The 18,871-nt window shown below is 42.8% G+C and overlaps 1 protein-coding gene across 5 annotated transcripts in view; it reads left to right on the top strand.

Annotated features, from left to right (window-relative positions):
• ppp1r13ba (protein phosphatase 1, regulatory subunit 13Ba) overlaps nt 1-18,871 on the top strand; it is a 143,078-nt gene that overhangs the window by 112,027 nt on the left and 12,180 nt on the right. For all 5 annotated transcript variants that reach the window (XM_061986935.1, XM_061986934.2, XM_061986937.2 and 2 more), the window contains 4 exons: nt 1,815-1,965; nt 2,037-2,074; nt 2,131-2,477; nt 6,170-6,307. In XM_061986935.1, coding sequence (XP_061842919.1) covers nt 1,815-1,965; nt 2,037-2,074; nt 2,131-2,477; nt 6,170-6,307 — 674 coding nt within the window. The remainder of the gene's footprint in view (nt 1-1,814; nt 1,966-2,036; nt 2,075-2,130; nt 2,478-6,169; nt 6,308-18,871) is intronic.

Here is an 18,871-nt window from a genome sequence, read left to right as displayed (position 1 = left end):
TTCCCTCCATCAGGTTGGATGGGAAGTGTTGGTTTTCATCCAGGATGTCTCGGTACATTGCTGCATTCATCTTTCTCTCCATCAGGTTGGAGGAAGTGTTGGTTTTCATTCAAAATGTCTCTGTACATTGCTGCATTCAACTTTCCCTCCGTTAGGTTGAATGAAGTGTTGGTTTTCATCCAGGATGTCTCTGTACATTGCTGCATTCATTTTTCTCTCCATCAGGTTAGAGGAAGTGTTGGTTTTCATCCAAAATGTCTCTGTACATTGCTGCATTCATCTTTCCCTCAATTAGGTTGAATGAAGTGTTGGTTTTCATCCAGGATGTCTCTGCACATTGCTGCATTCATCTTTCCCTCCATCAGGTTGCATGACGTGTTGGTTTTCATCCACGATGTGTCTGTACGTTGATGCATTCATATTTCCCTCCATTAGGTCGGATGAAGTGTTGATTTTTATCCAGGATGTCTCAGTACATTGCTGCATTCATATTTCCCTCCATTAGGTTGGATGGAAAGTGTTGGTTTTCATCCAGGATGTCTCGGTATATTGCTGCATTCATCTTTCCCTCCATCAGGTTGGATGGGAAGTGTTGGTTTTCATCCAGGATGTCTCGGTATATTGCTGCATTCATCTTTCCCTCCATCAGGTTGGATGGGAAGTGTTGGTTTTCATCCAGGATGTCTCTGTACATTGCTGCATTCATCTTTCCCTCCATTAGGTTGAATGAAGTGTTGGTTTTCATCCAGGTTGTCTCTGTACATTGCTGCATTCAACGTTCCCTCCATTAGGTTGAATGAAGTGTTGGTTTTCATCCAGGATGTGTCTGTACGTTGATGCATTCATATTTCCCTCCATTAGGTTGGAGGGAGTGTTGGTTTTCATCCAGGATGTCTCGGTACATTGCTGCATTCATCTTTCTCTTCATCAGGTTGAATGAAGTGTTGGTTTTCATCCAGGATGTCTCTGTACATTGCTGCATTCATCTTTCCCTCCATCAGGTTGGATCAAGCGTTGGTTTTCATCCAGGATGTCTCTGCACATTGCCGCATTCATATTTCCCTCCATCAGGTTGGACAAAGTGTTGGTTTTCATCCAGGATGTCTCTGCACATTGCTGCATTCATCTTTCCCTCCATCAGGTTGGATGGGAAGTGTTGGTTTTCATCCAGGATGTCTCTGCACATTGCTGCATTCATTTTCTCTCCATCAGGTTGGATGAAGTGTTGGTTTTCATCCAGGATGTCTCCGCACATTGCTGCATTCATCTTTCCCTCCATCAGGTTGGATGGGAAGTGTTGGTTTTCATCCAGGATGTCTCTGTACATTGCTGCATTCATCTTTCCCTCAATTAGGTTGGATGAAGTGTTGGTTTTCATCCAGGATGTCTCGGTATATTGCTGCATTCATATTTCCCTCCATCAGGTTGGACAAAGTGTTGGTTTTCATCCAGGATGTCTCGGTACATTACTGCATTCATCTTTCCCTCCATCAGGTTGGATGAAGTGCTGGTTTTACACATCCTGGATGAAAAACCAACACGTCATCCTATCTGATGGAGGGAAAGATGAATGCAGCAATGTACCGAGACATCCTGGATGAAAACCAACACTTCCTCCAACCTGATGGAGGGAAAGATGAATGCAGCAATGTACAGAGACATCCTGGATGAAAAGCAACCTGAACGGGTGAAACTTCCCAAAGATAGGTGTGCCAATCGTGGGTCATCCTATCCAAAAAGAGAATTTTGAGGACAAATATGTATTTTATTGCACTGTACATCTAAGAGACTGAAGTACTGTTATCTCTCCTCAGCCTACTCCCAACTTCGGTACCAGAGCGATGTTGACCTGGAAGTCCTCCGCCGCCGCCTCAGCAACGCCCCACGACCCCTGAAGAAGCGCAGCTCCATCACTGAACCTGAGGGCCCCCAGGGCCCCAACATCCAAAAACTGCTGTACCAGAGGTTTGTGTTGGACTTAATGAGACCAAGTGTTCCCATCGGTACTGAAAGATTGTGGACTTTTGGTGGCGCAGGTTCAACACCTTGGCTGGAGGCATTGACGGAGTCTCAGGTAGGGGTCATGTGACCTCAGTGACGTGTCCTACGTATAAGCAAGCTTTCTTGCAGGCAACACCTTCTACCAGCCTGACCGTCTGCTGGGGGACGTGGACAGCAGCCACTCGGCAGAGGGGAACATCCAAGAGGGTCCGGCACCAGAAGACACGGAAGTTCAGAACCTGAACCTGGACTGTCGTCGCTTATCTCCGGCGGCCTGCGAGACGTCCGGTGAGGCGATGACCACGGGACAAACCAAACACAACGGCTCCCAATGGCCGCCAAGCAGAGGTTCCTCGGTTCCCGTGAAGCCTGAAGACCAGAATAAAAACAACTCGGATTCTAGTCCGGCCCGTAAAGTCACGAGTCACGTTTCGCCCTCGCCGTCACCGCCTGCACCTTCTTCACAGCCTCCTAAGGTACGTCCTGCTCCGTTTGTCATCTTGCTACGTATGTTTAGGTCATTTGTGTATTCATGTTCCACACTGGCCGCTTTGCAGGTTCCAGAATCGATTCTAGATCAAATCGTTGCCCCCAAAAATCGATTTGAATTGTGTAGTGCCCAGAGAACGAGAAAGAAGATTCGAACAAGATGCAGAATCGAGAATTGGTTCTGGATCAAACCGTTACTCCCAAGAACCGAATTTAATCGAATTGTGTGGTGCCCAAAGAACGAGAAAGAAGATTCGAACCAGATGCAGAATCGAGAATCAATTCTGAATTAAATAGTTGCTCCCATGAATCGAATTGAATTGAATCGTGTAGTGACCAAAGAACAGAAAGAAGATTCAAATCGACCAAGATGCAGAATTGAGAATCGATTCTGAATCGGATCTTTGACCCCAGGAATCGTTACTCCTAAGAATCGAATTGAATCGTGTAGTGCCCAAAGAACTAAAAGAAGATTCGAACAAGATGGAGAATTGAGAATCAATTATAGATCGAATAGTTGCCCCGAAAAACCGAATTGAATCGAATTGTGTAGTTACCAAAGAAAAGAAAGAAGATTCAAACAAGATGGAGAATCGATTCTGAATCGAATCTTTGATCCCAAGAATCGAAGTGAATTGAATCGTGTAGTGCCCTAAGAACAGGAAGAAGATTATAACCAGATGCAGAATCGAGAATCAATTCTGAATTGAATCGTCGCTCCCATGAATCGAATTGAATTGAATCGTGTAGTGCCCTAAGAACAGAAAGATGATTCGAACAAGATGCACAATCGAGAATCGATTCTGGAGCGATTCGTTGCCCGCAAAATCCGAATTGAATCGAATTGTGTAGTGACCAAAGAACAGAAAGAAGATTCGAACCAGATGCAGAATCGAGAATCGATTCTGAATTCAATCTTTGACCTCAAGAATCGAATTGAACTGAATCATGGAGTGCCCAACAAAAAACAGAAAGAAGATTCGAACAAGATGCAGAATTGAGAATCAATTCTGAAATTAATTGAATTTAATTTAATTGTGTAGTGACCAAAAAACAGAAAGAAGAGTCGAACCAGATACAGAATCGAGAATCAATTCTGGATCAAATCTTTGACCCCAAGAATCGAATTGAATTGAATCATGTAATGCCCTAAGAACACAAAGAAGATTCGAACCAGATGCAGAATTGAGAATCGATTCTGAATCGAATCTTTGACCCCAGGAATCGAATTGAATTGAATCATGTAATGCCCTAAGAACAAAAAGAAGATTGGAACAAGATGCAGAATTGAGAATCGATTCTGGATCAAATCGTTACTCCTAAGAATCGAATTGAATCGTGTAGTGCCCAAAGAACTAAAAGAAGATTCGAACAAGATGGAGAATTGAGAATCAATTATAGATCGAATAGTTGCCCCCAAAAACCGGATTGAATCGAATTGTGTAGTTACCAAAGAAAAGAAAGAAGATTCAAACAAGATGCAGAATCGAGAATCGATTCTGGATCAAACCGTTACTCCCAAGAACCGAATTTAATCGAATCGTGTGGTGCCCAAAGAACGAGAAAGAAGATTCGAACAAGATAAAGAATCAATTCCACGATTCTGGATCGAATCTTTGCCCCCAAAAACAGAATTGAATTGAATCGTGTAGTGCCCAAAGAACGAGAAAGAAGATTCGAACAAGATGCAGAATCGAGAATCGATTCTGAATTGAATCGTTGCGCCCATGAATTTAATTTAATTGAATCGTGTCGTGACCTAAGAACAGAAAGAAGATTCACGGCGCCGCTATAAATAGTTTGTCTCCGTTAGCACTTATAATAACAATATCACTAATACTTGTTCATATTTATAATACAATAATACCAATACTTTTTAATATTTATAATAACAATATCACTAATACTTGTTCATATTTATAATACAATAATACCAATACTTTTTAATATTTATAATAACAATATCACTAATACTTGTTGATATTCAAGTCACAACATGTAAATGATGTATTGTTGGCGCTTTTCCAATTGTTATTTATGGAACTTTATGGGTGAAATAGTGGCACTCTGCTGTAAGCTGACTTTTATTTACATTTATTTAATATTTAGAATATTAGGAACTGTTGGTGTTGAACCCCAAGATGCAGAGATGGCAGGCATAGCGCAGGAAAACATGACTTAAATATGATAACAGGAACTAGGATAACATGAACCAGGATAACAGGAGACAGGATAACAGGAAACAGGATACCAGGATAACAGGAGACATGAGACAGGAAACAGGATAACAGGAACCAGAAAACAAGTTAACAGGGAACAGGATAACAGGATAACAGGAGACAGGAAACAGGATAACAGGAAACAGTAAACAGGATAGCAGGAAACAGTAAACAGGATAAAAGGAAACAGGAGACAATAAACAGGATAGCAGGTAACAGGAAACAGGATAACAAGAGACAGGAAACAGGAACAGGAACCAGGAAACATGATAACAGGTAACAGGAAACAGGATAATAAGAGACAGGAGCAGGAAACAGGATAACAGGAAGCACTTTAATGGGATAACAGGAACTAGGATTACAGGAACCAGGATAACAGGAGACAGGAAACAGGATAACAGGTAACAGGAGACATGAGACAGGAACAGGAAACAGGATAACAGGAGACAGGATAGCAGGAGACAGGATAACAGGAGACAGGTAACAGGATAACAGGAGACAGTAAAAAGGATAAAAGGAAACAGGATAGCAGGAAACAGGATAACAGGAAACAGGATACCAAGAGACAGGAAACAGGATTCCAAGAGACAGGAAACAGGATAACAGGAGACAGGTAACAGGATAACAGGAGACAGTAAAAAGGAAACAGGATACCAAGAGACAGGAAACAGGATAGCGGGAGACAGGAAACAGGATAACAGGAAACAAGATGACAAGAGAGAGGAAACAGGATAACAGGAGAAAGGGAACAGGAACATGAAACAGGATAACAGGAAGCACAAAACAGGATAACAGGGGATAGGATACAGGTAACAGGATAGCGGGAGACAGGAAACAGGATAACAGGAAACAAGATGACAAGAGAGAGGAAACAGGATAACAGGAGACAGGGAACAGGAACATGAAACAGGATAACAGGAAGCACAAAACAGGATAACAGGGGATAGGATACAGGTAACAGGAAACAGGATAACAGGAAGCAGGAAACAGGAGACAGGAAACAGGAACAGGAAACAGGATAACAGGATAACAGGAAACAGGAACAGGTAGCAGGAAACAGGATAACAGGAGACAGGAAACAGGATAACAGGAATCAGGATAACAGGAAGCAGAAAACAATCATGGAGCCCTGACTGGAGGGCGAGGCAGGCATAAATAGCAGCCAGCTGAATGACAACAGGTGTGCCAGGCTGCCAATCAGACACAGGTGAGAGGAAAGAGCCCTCAGGGAGACAAGCAGGAAATGGAAGTAAAATAAGGGATAATAAACACCAAATAAGGAAACATAACAAAATATGTGAATGTGACAAATTGTCACATAGAACGAGCATCTCCAAATACTTGTAAGTTGTACTTTGTACTGTACTTTGTACTGTACTTTGTACTGTGTCGTGTTTGAAGGAGCGACCACTGTTCTGTTCTTAATGGTGTCCTGGTCTCTGTGCTGTTCTGTGCTTCAGGGCAAACGCAGCAACTTGAAGAAGTCGTGGTCGGAGCGCAGCGGGCACGGGCTGAGGGTCAAGTTTAACCCTCTGGCTCTGCTGCTGGATGCCTCGCTGGAGGGGGAGTTTGACCTGGTGCAGAGGATTATATATGAGGTGAAGTTAATGCTGATGAACTGGGCTTGTACACAACAAATCCTTTTCAACTTATATTCAATTGAATAGACTGCAAAGACAAGATATTTCATGTTCACACTGAGAAACTTTGGTATTTTTTGCAAATAATCATGAATTTTGCAACAAAGTCGTCACATGGGCATTTTTACCACTGTGTTACATGGCCTTTCCTTTTAACAACACTCAGTAAAGGTTTGGGAACTGAGGAGACACATTTTTGAAGTGGAATTCTTTCCCATTCTTGCTTGATGTACAGCTTAAGTTGTTCAACAGTCTCCCTTCTCATATTTTAGGCTGGTCGTATGATACAAAAGTAGAGTTTACGCTGTTGTAACACGTGGCTGGGCGTTGTCTTGCTGAAATAAGCAGGGGCGTCCATGGTAACGTTGCTTGGATGTTGCTCCAAAACCTGTATGTACCTTTCAGCATTAATGGTGCCTTCACAGATGTGTAAGTTACCCATGTCTTGGGCACTAATACACCCCCATACCATCACACATGCTGGCCTTTTACACTTGGCACCTAGAACAATCCGGATGGTTCTTTTCCTCTTTGGTCCGGAGCACACGACGTCCACGGTTTCCAAAAAAAACAATTTAAAATGTGGACTCGTCAGACCACAGAACACTTTTCCACTTCGCATCAGTCCGTCTTAGATGAGCTCGGGCCCAGCGAAGCATTTCTGGGTGTTGTTGATAAAGTGAAGTGAAGTGAATTATACTTATATAGCGCTTTTCTCTAGTGACTCAAAGCGCTTTACATAGCGAAAACCCAATATCTAAGTTACATTTAAACCAGTGTGGGTGGTAGAGATGCGCGGATAGGCAAATATTTCATCCGCAACCGCATCAGAAAGTCGTCAACCATCCGCCATCCACCCGATGTAACGTTTGATCAGAACTGCACCCGCCCGCCATCCGCCCGCACCCGCCCGTTATATCTAATATAGACGATGCAAGGCATTAGTGAGGCACCTGCCAACTACTCCGGTTTTCCCGTAATTCGTACGGTTTTCATCAACCTATTCCGGGTTACGGTTGCAGTGATAAAAAATACGGTTTTTCATTAATTAAAAAAAAAAAAAAAGGGTGAAAACTACGCGAATTGCACCTTGTGCAGACAAGATTTTCCGATCGGACACGGAGGAATTAGCGATGTAAAAGACCACGTTGGGACAAAAAAAAACACAAGTCTAATGCCGTTGCTAGCGATACAAGTGGAAAACTTTCAACGTTTTTCGTCGCCCAAACAGATTCTTTGGATGTGATAAATGCCGAAGTTTTATTTACGGAGGCAATAATTGAGCATGGACTTCCGATCGCACTGGCTGATCACATGGGACAGTTAAATGTTTGTAATGCAACCTTTAAAAATCATTACGCGGTGATCGCGGTCCCAAAAATAAACTTTTCTTGCATGATAATGTCCAGAAAAATTCGCTTTATATTACTACAGAGTCCTTTTAACGAATGAGTTTGATGGTTTATCACAAACCTTAAATGAAAGAAGTCCTTTGTTCTCCTGCACCATGCATGCGCTTGGCCTTGCTTCGTGTTTGGTGCGCAATCCCGTCGGCTGTATTTCACAGCACGACATACTGTTAAAAGTGTTTATACTATTTATGCTTTCAAGTCCAAGTTGAAGAAATCTTGTTAAATGTTGACAGCATAACTACCAAAATACAGAAGTATGTCCTTAATATTTTTGCAGTGCTATTTCTGTTGAAAAGTTCAAATGATTACATTAGAGATGTGATGTGCCACTTTTCAAGTGTCTGATGGCTTCAATTAAGTTTCATTATTTTTTCATATTTTGAATTCTTTTGAAAGGCTTACAAAAAAACTACATTTGAATTGTAATTCCATGCTATTGACAGGACTATTAATTTTAATGAAGTTAGCTTACCATGTTTACAGTATGATAATTGTGATAGAAATGTGAATTTTAGGCACAGAATATTTTTTTACAATTGAACAAGGCAGTAGATTATACAAGCTTGGACAGAAAGTTAATAATGACACCAATTTTTTTTTTTTTATGGAATTGTTTAGTACTGTTTTACCATTTGTTTACTGTAAAAAGTGTTTATACTTTCAATGAACAAATTGAAGTCTTGTGAAAGGTTGACAGGATAACTGGCATTAACTGTCAAAATAATTTCAAACTATTGAAGTTAGCTTACAGAATAAACATGTCAATCAACCCATATGATTTTTGCTGTAATATTTTTGTTTTGAAAAGTCACTGTGACTGATAGAAAAGTGATGGTTTTAGCAACATTTTAACCTGTCTGAATGCTAATAATCATTTTGCGTCGGGGGGGAGAAGCCCTGAACCCTCCACCAGGACTTTGTCCTGGACCTACCGGGGCCTGCGGCCCTTGGACCCTGGCTACTAGGTTTTTCTGATTTCAAAAGTTGGCAGGTATGGTGAGGTTATAAAGCTTTTGCCTGTTAAAGAAAGGAGACTGATCCAATGCAGCACAGACTTTCGCGTGCCACGCTGTCACGACCCAGACGCACACCAGTGCGCAATCATATGGGAGCCGCGCTGAGCTCCAAGCGCGTCTCGCTGCCGGCGACGGCCGGGTATGGGCCCGAGGCTCCAGCGCCATCCATTTTCAGGGCTAGTTGATTCGGCAAGTGGGTTGTTACACACTCCTTAGCGGGTTCCGACTTCCATGGCCACCGTCCTGCTCTCTATATCAACCAGGGTGAGCCCCACCCCTTTCGTGAGCGCACTGCGCGCGGAGTGACCCCTGTTACGCGCCCCCGGCAACAGGGGTGGCGGGCAGGTAAGCTGCGCGGGCGGAGCGCGCGGAGTGACCCATGTTACGAGCCCCCGGCCACGGGGGTGGCGGGCAGGTAAGCTGCTTACCTGCTGCGCGTGACGCCGGCCGCGGCGAAGGCGGACGAGGCGGGGTGTCGGTGCGGTGGGCGCGGTGGTGACCCTGGACGTGCGTCGGGCCCTTCTCGCGGATCGCCTCAGCTACGGCTCCCGGTGGGGCCCTCTCGGGGGAAGGGGCCTCGGTCCCGGACCCCGGCGAGGCGTCCCTTCTCCGCTCCGTAAAAGTGTCCATCTCTTTTCTTTTTTTTTTCTTCTGTTGTGGCATATGCTGCAGGTGCCTGCTCGTTTTTCGTATGTGGGTAACAACATTTAACTATGTATATATATTTCCCAATTGGTTTAACTGCCACCCGCAAAAAAAAAAAAAAAAAAAAAAATATATATATATATATATCTAATTAATCCGCCCGACCCGACCCGCGCGCGGATAAAATCTTATTTTTTTAAATTTCATCCGCCCGATCCACGGATAATCCGCGGACTCCGCGGTTGTGCCCGCAAACCGCGCATCTCTAGTGGGTGGCACTGGGAGCAGGTGGGTAAAGTGTCTTGCCCAAGGACACAACGGCAGTGACTAGGATGGCGGAAGCGGGGATCGAACCTGCAACCCTCAGGTTGATGGCACGGCCACTCTACCAACCGAGCTATATCGACCCATCTTTGGCTTTGCATAGTAGAGTTTTAACTTCCGCTTACGGATGTAGCGACCAACTGCAGTTACTGACAGTGGTTTTCCGAAGTGTTACTGAGCCCATGTGGTGATATCCTTTACACACCGATGTCGCTTTTTGATGTAGTACCGCCTGAGGGATCCAAGGTCACGGGCCTTGCCGCTTACATGCAGTGATTTCTCCAGATTCTCTGAACCTTTTGATGATATTACGGAGCGTAGATGGTGAAATCCCTAAATTCCTTGCAACAGCTGGTTGAGAAAGGTTTTTCTTAAACTGTTCAACAATTTGCTCACGCATTTGTCGACAAAGTGGTGACCCTCGCCCCGTCCTTGTTTGTGAATGACTGAGCATTTCATGGAATCTACTTTTATACCCAATCATGGCACCCACCTGTTCCCAATTAGCCTGCACACCTGTGGGATGTTCCAAATAAGTCTTTGATGAGCATTCCTCAACTTTATCAGTATTTATTGCCACCTATAACAATCCGGATGGTTCTTTTCCTCTTTGGTCCAGAGGACACGGCGTCCACAGTTTCCCAAAACAATTTGAAATGTGGACTCGTCAGACCACAGAACACTATTCCACTTTGTATCAGTCCATCTTAGATGAGCTCAGGCCCCGCGAAGCCGACGGCGTTTTTGGGTGTTGTTGATAAACGGTGTTCGCCTTGCATAGGAGAGTTTTAACTTGCACTTACAGATGTAACTGTAACTGTAGTTACTGACAGTGGGTTTCTGAAGTGTTCCTGAGCCCATGTGGTGATATCCTTTACACACTGATGTCGCTTGTTGATGCAGTACAGCCATTTTTTACCTTGAAAAAAAAAATTTACCTTGGAAATTTTTTTTTACCTTGAAAATTATTTTTTACCTTGAAAATCATGTTTTAACTTAAAACATTTTTTTTTATTTTTTTTTTATTTTTTTGTAAAAATTTTAACTTTTTTAAAAAAAATTAAATATTTTTAACTTTTTTTTAACTTTTTAAACTTTTTTTTAACTTTTTTTTAACTTTTTTTAAACTTTTTAAAAAAAAATTTACCCTAACCCTAATCTTAACCCTAACCCTAACCCTAATCTTAACCCTAACCCTAACCCTAACCCTAACCCTAAAAAAAATGTTAATTGTTAAAATTGTTTAAAAAAATTAAAAACATTTAAAATTGTTTTAAAAAATTTCACAAATTAAAAAAAATGTTGTTCTTAAACAATTTGCTCAGGAATTTGTTGACAAAGTGGTGACCCTCGCCCCCGTCCTTGTTTGTGAACGACTAAGCATTTCATGGAATCTACTTTTATACCCAATCATGGCACCCACCTGTTCCCAATTAGCCTGTTCACCTGTGGGATGTTCCAAATAAGTCTTTGACGAGCATTCCTCACTCTTTTTTGCCACTTGCATACCTGCCAACTACTCCGGTTTTCCCGTAATTCGTACGGTTTTCATCAACCTATTCCGGGTTACGGTTGCAGTGATAAAAAAATACGGTTTTTCATTAATTAAAAAAAAAAAAAGGGTGAAAACTACGCGAATTGCACCTTGTGCAGACAAGATTTTTCGATCGGACACGGAGGAATTAGCGATGTAAAAGACCACGTTGGGACAAAAAAAACACAAGTCTAATGCCGTTGCTAGCGATACAAGTGGAAAACTTTCAACGTTTTTCGTCGCCCAAACAGATTCTTTGGATGTGATAAATGCCGAAGTTTTATTTACGGAGGCAATAATTGAGCATGGACTTCCAATCGCACTGGCTGATCACATGGGACAGTTAAATGTTTGTAATGCAACCTTTAAAAATCATTACGCGGTGATCGCGGTCCCAAAAATAAACTTTTCTTGCATGATAGTGTCCAGAAAAACTCACTTTATATTACTATAGAGTCCTTTTAACGAATGAGTTTGATGGTTTATCACAAACCTTAAATGAAAGAAGTCCTTTGTTCTCCTGCACCATGCATATGCGCTTTGGCCTTGCTTCGTGTTTGGTGCGCAATCCTGTCGGCTGTATTTCACAGCACGACATACTGTTAAAAGTGTTTATACTATTTATGCTTTCAAGTCCAAGTTGAAGAAATCTTGTTAAATGTTGACAGCATAACTACCAAAATACAGAAGTATGTCCTTAATATTTTTTGCAGTGCTATTTCTGTTGAAAAGTTCAAATGATTACATTAGAGATGTGATGTGCCACTTTTCAAGTGTCTGATGGCTTCAATTAATTTTCATGAATTTTTCATATTTTGAATTCTTTTGAAAGGCTTACAAAAAAACTACATTTGAAATTGTAATTCCATGCTATTGACAGGACTATTAATTTTAATGAAGTTAGCTTACCATGTTTACAGTATGATAATTGTGATAGAAATGTGAATTTTAGGCACAGAATATTTTTTACAATTGAACAAGGCAGTAGATTATACAAGCTTGGACAGAAAGTTAATAATGACACCAATTTTTTTTTTTTTATGGAATTGTTTAGTACTGTTTTACCATTTGTTTACTGTAAAAAGTGTTTATACTTTCAATGAACAAATTGAAGTCTTGTGAAAGGTTGACAGGATAACTGGCATTAACTGTCAAAATCATTTCAAACTATTGAAGTTAGCTTACAGAATAAACATGTCAATCAACCCATATGATTTTTGCTGTAATATTTTTGTTTTGAAAAGTCACTGTGACTGATAGAAAAGTGATGGTTTTAGCAACATTTTAACCTGTCTGAATGCAATCAATCATTTTGCGTCGGGGGGCGAAGCCCTGAACCCTCCACCAGGACTTTGTCCTGGACCTACCGGGGCCTGCGGCCCTTGGACCCTGGCTACTAGGTTTTTCTGATTTCAAAAGTTGGCAGGTATGGTGAGGTTATAAAGCTTTTGCCTGTTAAAGAAAGGAGACTGATCCAATGCAGCACAGACTTTCGCGTGCCACGCTGTCACGACCCAGACGCACACCAGTGCGCAATCATATGGGAGCCGCGCTGAGCTCCAAGCGCGTCTCGCTGCCGGCGACGGCCGGGTATGGGCCCGAGGCTCCAGCGCCATCCATTTTCAGGGCTAGTTGATTCGGCAGGTGGGTTGTTACACACTCCTTAGCGGGTTCCGACGTCCATGGCCACCGTCCTGCTGTCTATATCAACCAGGGTGAGCCCCACCCCTTTCGTGAGCGCACTGCGCGCGGAGTGACCCCTGTTACGCGCCCCCGGCAACGGGGGTGGCGGGCAGGTAAGCTGCGCGGGCGGAGCGCGCGGAGTGACCCCTGTTACGAGCCCCCGGCCACGGGGGTGGCGGGCAGGTAAGCTGCTTACCTGCTGCGCGTGACGCCGGCCGCGGCGAAGGCGGACGAGGCGGGGTGTCGGTGCGGTGGGCGCGGTGGTGACCCTGGACGTGCGTCGGGCCCTTCTCGCGGATCGCCTCAGCTACGGCTCCCGGTGGGGCCCTCTCGGGGGAAGGGGCCTCGGTCCCGGACCCCGGCGAGGCGTCCCTTCTCCGCTCCGTAAAAGTGTCCATCTCTTTTTTTTTCTTCTTCTTCTGTTGTGGCATATGCTGCAGGTGCCTGCTCGTTTTTCGTATGTGGGTAACAACATTTAACTATGTATATATATTTCCCAATTGGTTTAACTGCCACCCGCAAAAAAAAAAAAAAAAATATATATATATCTAATTAATCCACCCGACCCGACCCGACCCGCGGATAAAATCTTATTTTTTTTAAATTTCATCCGCCCGATCCACGGATAATCCGCGGACTCCGCGGTTGTGCCCGCAAACCGCGCATCTCTAGTGGGTGGCACTGGGAGCAGGTGGGTAAAGTGTCTTGCCCAAGGACACAACGGCAGTGACTAGGATGGCGGAAGCGGGGATTGAACCTGGAACCCTCAGGTTGATGGCACGGCCACTCTACCAACCGAGCTATATCGACCCATCTTTGGCTTTGCATAGTAGAGTTTTAACTTGCACTTACAGATGTAGCGACCAACTGTAGTTACTGACAGTGGGTTTCCGAAGTGTTACTGAGCCCATGTGGTGATATCCTTTACACACCGATGTCGCTTTTTGATGCGGTACCGCCTGAGGGATCCAAGGTCACGGGCCTTGCCGCTTACGTGCAGTGATTTCTCCAGATTCTCTGAACCTTTTGATGATATTACGGAGCGTAGATGGTGAAATCCCTAAATTCCTTGCAACAGCTGGTTGAGAAAGATTTTTCTTAAACTGTTCAACAATTTGCTCACGCATTTGTCGACAAAGTGGTGACCCTCGCCCCATCCTTGTTTGTGAATGACTGAGCATTTCATGGAATCTACTTTTATACCCAATCATGGCACCCACCTGTTCCCAATTAGCCTGCACACCTGTGGGATGTTCCAAATAAGTGTTTGATGAGCATTCCTCAACTTTATCAGTATTTATTGCCACCTATAACAATCCGGATGGTTCTTTTCCTCTTTGGTCCGGAGGACACGGCGTCCACAGTTTCCAAAAACAATTTGAAATGTGGACTCGTCAGACCACAGAACACTTTTCCACTTTGTATCAGTCCATCTTAGATGAGCTCAGGCCCCGCGAAGCCGACGGCGTTTTTGGGTGTTGTTGATAAACGGTGTTCGCCTTGCATAGGAGAGTTTTAACTTGCACTTACAGATGTAACTGTAACTGTAGTTACTGACAGTGGGTTTCTGAAGTGTTCCTGAGCCCATGTGGTGATATCCTTTACACACTGATGTCGCTTGTTGATGCAGTACAGCCATTTTTTACCTTGAAAAAAAAATTTTACCTTGAAAATTTTTTTTTTACCTTGAAAATTATTTTTTACCTTGAAAATCATGTTTTAACTTAAAACATTTTTTTTATTTTTTTATTTTTTTTTTGTAAAAATTTTAACTTTTTAAAAAAAAATTAAATATTTTAAACTTTTTTTTAACTTTTTTAACTTTTTTTTAACTTTTTTTTAACTTTTTTTTAACTTTTTAAAAAAAAATTTACCCTAACCCTAACCCTAATCTTAACCCTAACCCTAACCCTAATCTTAACCCTAACCCTAACCCTAACCCTAACCCTAAAAAAAATGTTAATTGTTAAAATTGTTTAAAAAAATTAAAAACATTTAAAATTGTTTTAAAAAATTTCACAAATTAAAAAAAATGTTGTTCTTAAACAATTTGCTCAGGCATTTGTTGACAAAGTGGTGACCCTCGCCCCCGTCCTTGTTTGTGAATGACTGAGCATTTCATGGAATCTACTTTTATACCCAATCATGGCACCCACCTGTTCCCAATTAGCCTGTTCACCTGTGGGATGTTCCAAATAAGTCTTTGATGAGCATTCCTCACTCTTTTTTGCCACTTGCATACCTGCCAACTACTCCGGTTTTCCCGTAATTCGTACGGTTTTCATCAACCTATTCCGGGTTACGGTTGCAGTGATAAAAAATACGGTTTTTCATTAATTAAAAAAAAAAAAAAAGGGTGAAAACTACGCGAATTGCACCTTGTGCAGACAAGATTTTTCGATCGGACACGGAGGAATTAGCGATGTAAAAGACCACGTTGGGACAAAAAAAAACACAAGTCTAATGCCGTTGCTAGCGATACAAGTGGAAAACTTTCAACGTTTTTCGTCGCCCCAAACAGATTCTTTGGATGTGATAAATGCCGAAGTTTTATTTACGGAGGCAATAATTGAGCATGGACTTCCAATCGCACTGGCTGATCACATGGGACAGTTAAATGTTTGTAATGCAACCTTTAAAAATCATTACGCGGTGATCGCGGTCCCAAAAATAAACTTTTCTTGCATGATAATGTCCAGAAAAACTCGCTTTATATTACTATAGAGTCCTTTTAACGAATGAGTTTGATGGTTTATCACAAACCTTAAATGAAAGAAGTCCTTTGTTCTCCTGCACCATGCGTATGCGCTTTGGCCTTGCTTCGTGTTTGGTGCGCAATCCCGTCGGCTGTATTTCACAGCACGACATACTGTTAAAAGTGTTTATACTATTTATGCTTTCAAGTCCAAGTTGAAGAAATCTTGTTAAATGTTGACAGCATAACTACCAAAATACAGAAGTATGTCCTTAATATTTTTTGCAGTGCTATTTCTGTTGAAAAGTTCAAATAATTACATTAGAGATGTGATGTGCCACTTTTCAAGTGTCTGATGGCTTCAATTCATTTTCATTAATTTTTCATATTTTGAATTCTTTTGAAAGGCTTACAAAAAAAACTACATTTGAATTGTAATTCCATGCTATTGACAGGACTATTAATTTTAATGAAGTTAGCTTACCATGTTTACAGTATGATAATTGTGATAGAAATGTGAATTTTAGGCACAGAATATTTTTTACAATTGAACAAGGCAGTAGATTATACAAGCTTGGACAGAAAGTTAATAATGACACCAATTTTTTTTTTTTTATGGAATTGTTTAGTACTGTTTTACCATTTGTTTACTGTAAAAAGTGTTTATACTTTCAATGAACAAATTGAAGTCTTGTGAAAGGTTGACAGGATAACTGGCATTAACTGTCAAAATAATTTCAAACTATTGAAGTTAGCTTACAGAATAAACATGTCAATCAACCCATATGATTTTTGCTGTAATATTTTTGTTTTGAAAAGTCACTGTGACTGATAGAAAAGTGATGGTTTTAGCAACATTTTAATCTGTCTGAATGCTAATAATCATTTTGCGTCGGGGGGCGAAGCCCTGAACCCTCCACCAGGACTTTGTCCTGGACCTACCGGGGCCTGCGGCCCTTGGACCCTGGCTACTAGGTTTTTCTGATTTCAAAAGTTGGCAGGTATGGTGAGGTTATAAAGCTTTTGCCTGTTAAAGAAAGGAGACTGATCCAATGCAGCACAGACTTTCGCGTGCCACGCTGTCACGACCCAGACGCACACCAGTGCGCAATCATATGGGAGCCGCGCTGAGCTCCAAGCGCGTCTCGCTGCCGGCGACGGCCAGGTATGGGCCCGAGGCTCCAGCGCCATCCATTTTCAGGGCTAGTTGATTCGGCAGGTGGGTTGTTACACACTCCTTAGCGGGTTCCGACTTCCATGGCCACCGTCCTGCTGTCTATATCAACCAGGGTGAGCCCCACCCCTTTCGTGAGCGCACTGCGCGCGGAGTGACCCCTGTTACGCGCCCCCGGCAACAGGGGTGGCGGGCAGGTAAGCTGCGCGGGCGGAGCGCGCGGAGTGACCCCTGTTACGAGCCCCCGGCCACGGGGGTGGCGGGCAGGTAAGCTGCTTACCTGCTGCGCGTGACGCCGGCCGCGGCGAAGGCGGACGAGGCGGGGTGTCGGTGCGGTGGGCGCGGTGGTGACCCTGGACGTGCGTCGGGCCCTTCTCGCGGATCGTCTCAGCTACGGCTCCCGGTGGGGCCCTCTCGGGGGAAGGGGCCTCGGTCCCGGACCCCGGCGAGGCGTCCCTTCTCCGCTCCGTAAAAGTGTCCATCTCTTTTCTTTTTTTTTCTTCTGTTGTGGCATATGCTGCAGGTGCCTGCTCGTTTTTCGTATGTGGGTAACAACATTTAACTATGTATATATATTTCCCAATTGGTTTAACTGCCACCCGCAAAAAAAAAAAAAAAAAAAAAATATATATCTAATTAATCCGCCCGACCCGACCCGCGCGCGGATAAAATCTTATTTTTTTTTAATTTCATCCGCCCGATCCACGGATAATCCGCGGACTCCGCGGTTGTGCCCGCAAACCGCGCATCTCTAGTGGGTGGCACTGGGAGCAGGTGGGTAAAGTGTCTTGCCCAAGGACACAACGGCAGTGACTAGGATGGCGGAAGCGGGGATCGAACCTGCAACCCTCGGGTTGATGGCACGGCCGCTCTACCAACCGAGCTATATCGACCCATCTTTGGCTTTGCATAGGAGAGTTTTAACTTGCACTTACAGATGTAGCGACCAACTGTAGTTACTGACAGTGGATTTCCGAAGTGTTGCTGAGCCCATGTGGTGATATCCTTTACACACCGATGTCGCTTTTTGATGCGGTACCGCCTGAGGGATCCAAGGTCACGGGCCTTGCCGCTTACGTGCAGTGATTTCTCCAGATTCTCTGAACCTTTTGATGATATTACGGAGCGTAGATGGTGAAATCCCTAAATTCCTTGCAACAGTTGGTTGAGAAAGGTTTTTCTTAAACTGTTCAACAATTTGCTCACGCATTTGTCGACAAAGTGGTGACCCTCGCCCCATCCTTGTTTGTGAATGACTGAGCATTTCATGGAATCTACTTTTATACCCAATCATGGCACCCACCTGTTCCCAATTAGCCTGCACACCTGTGGGATGTTCCAAATAAGTGTTTGATGAGCATTCCTCAACTTTATCAGTATTTATTGCCACCTAGAACAATCCGGATGGTTCTTTTCCTCTTTGGTCCGGAGGACACGGCGTCCACAGTTTCCAAAAACAATTTGAAATGTGGACTCGTCAGACCACAGAACACTTTTCCACTTTGTATCAGTCCATCTTAGATGAGCTCAGGCCCCGCGAAGCCGACGGCGTTTTTGGGTGTTGTTGATAAACGGTGTTCGCCTTGCATAGGAGTTTTAACTTGCACTTACAGATGTAACTGTAACTGTAGTTACTGACAGTGGGTTTCTGAAGTGTTCCTGAGCCCATGTGGTGATATCCTTTACACACTGATGTCGCTTGTTGATGCAGGACAGCCATTTTTTACCTTGAAAAAAAAATTTTACCTTGAAAATTTTTTTTTACCTTGAAAATCATGTTTTAACTTAAAACATTTTTTTTATTTTTTTATTTTTTATTTGTAAAAATTTTAACTTTTTAAAAATTTTTTAAATATTTTTAACTTTTTTTTAACTTTTTTAACTTTTTTTTTTAACTTTTTTAAAACTTTTTTTAAACTTTTTAAAAAAAAATTTACCCTAACCCTAATCTTAACCCTAACCCTAACCCTAATCTTAACCCTAACCCTAACCCTAACCCTAACCCTAAAAAAAATGTTAAATGTTAAAATTGTTTAAAA

The sequence above is a fragment of the Nerophis lumbriciformis genome, linkage group LG26 (assembly GCF_033978685.3).
Source record: "Nerophis lumbriciformis linkage group LG26, RoL_Nlum_v2.1, whole genome shotgun sequence".
In the NCBI taxonomy this organism is placed as follows: domain Eukaryota; kingdom Metazoa; phylum Chordata; class Actinopteri; order Syngnathiformes; family Syngnathidae; genus Nerophis; species Nerophis lumbriciformis.
The sequence above is the reverse complement of the archived record's forward strand: the minus strand, read 5'-3'. Positions and strand labels throughout refer to the sequence as shown.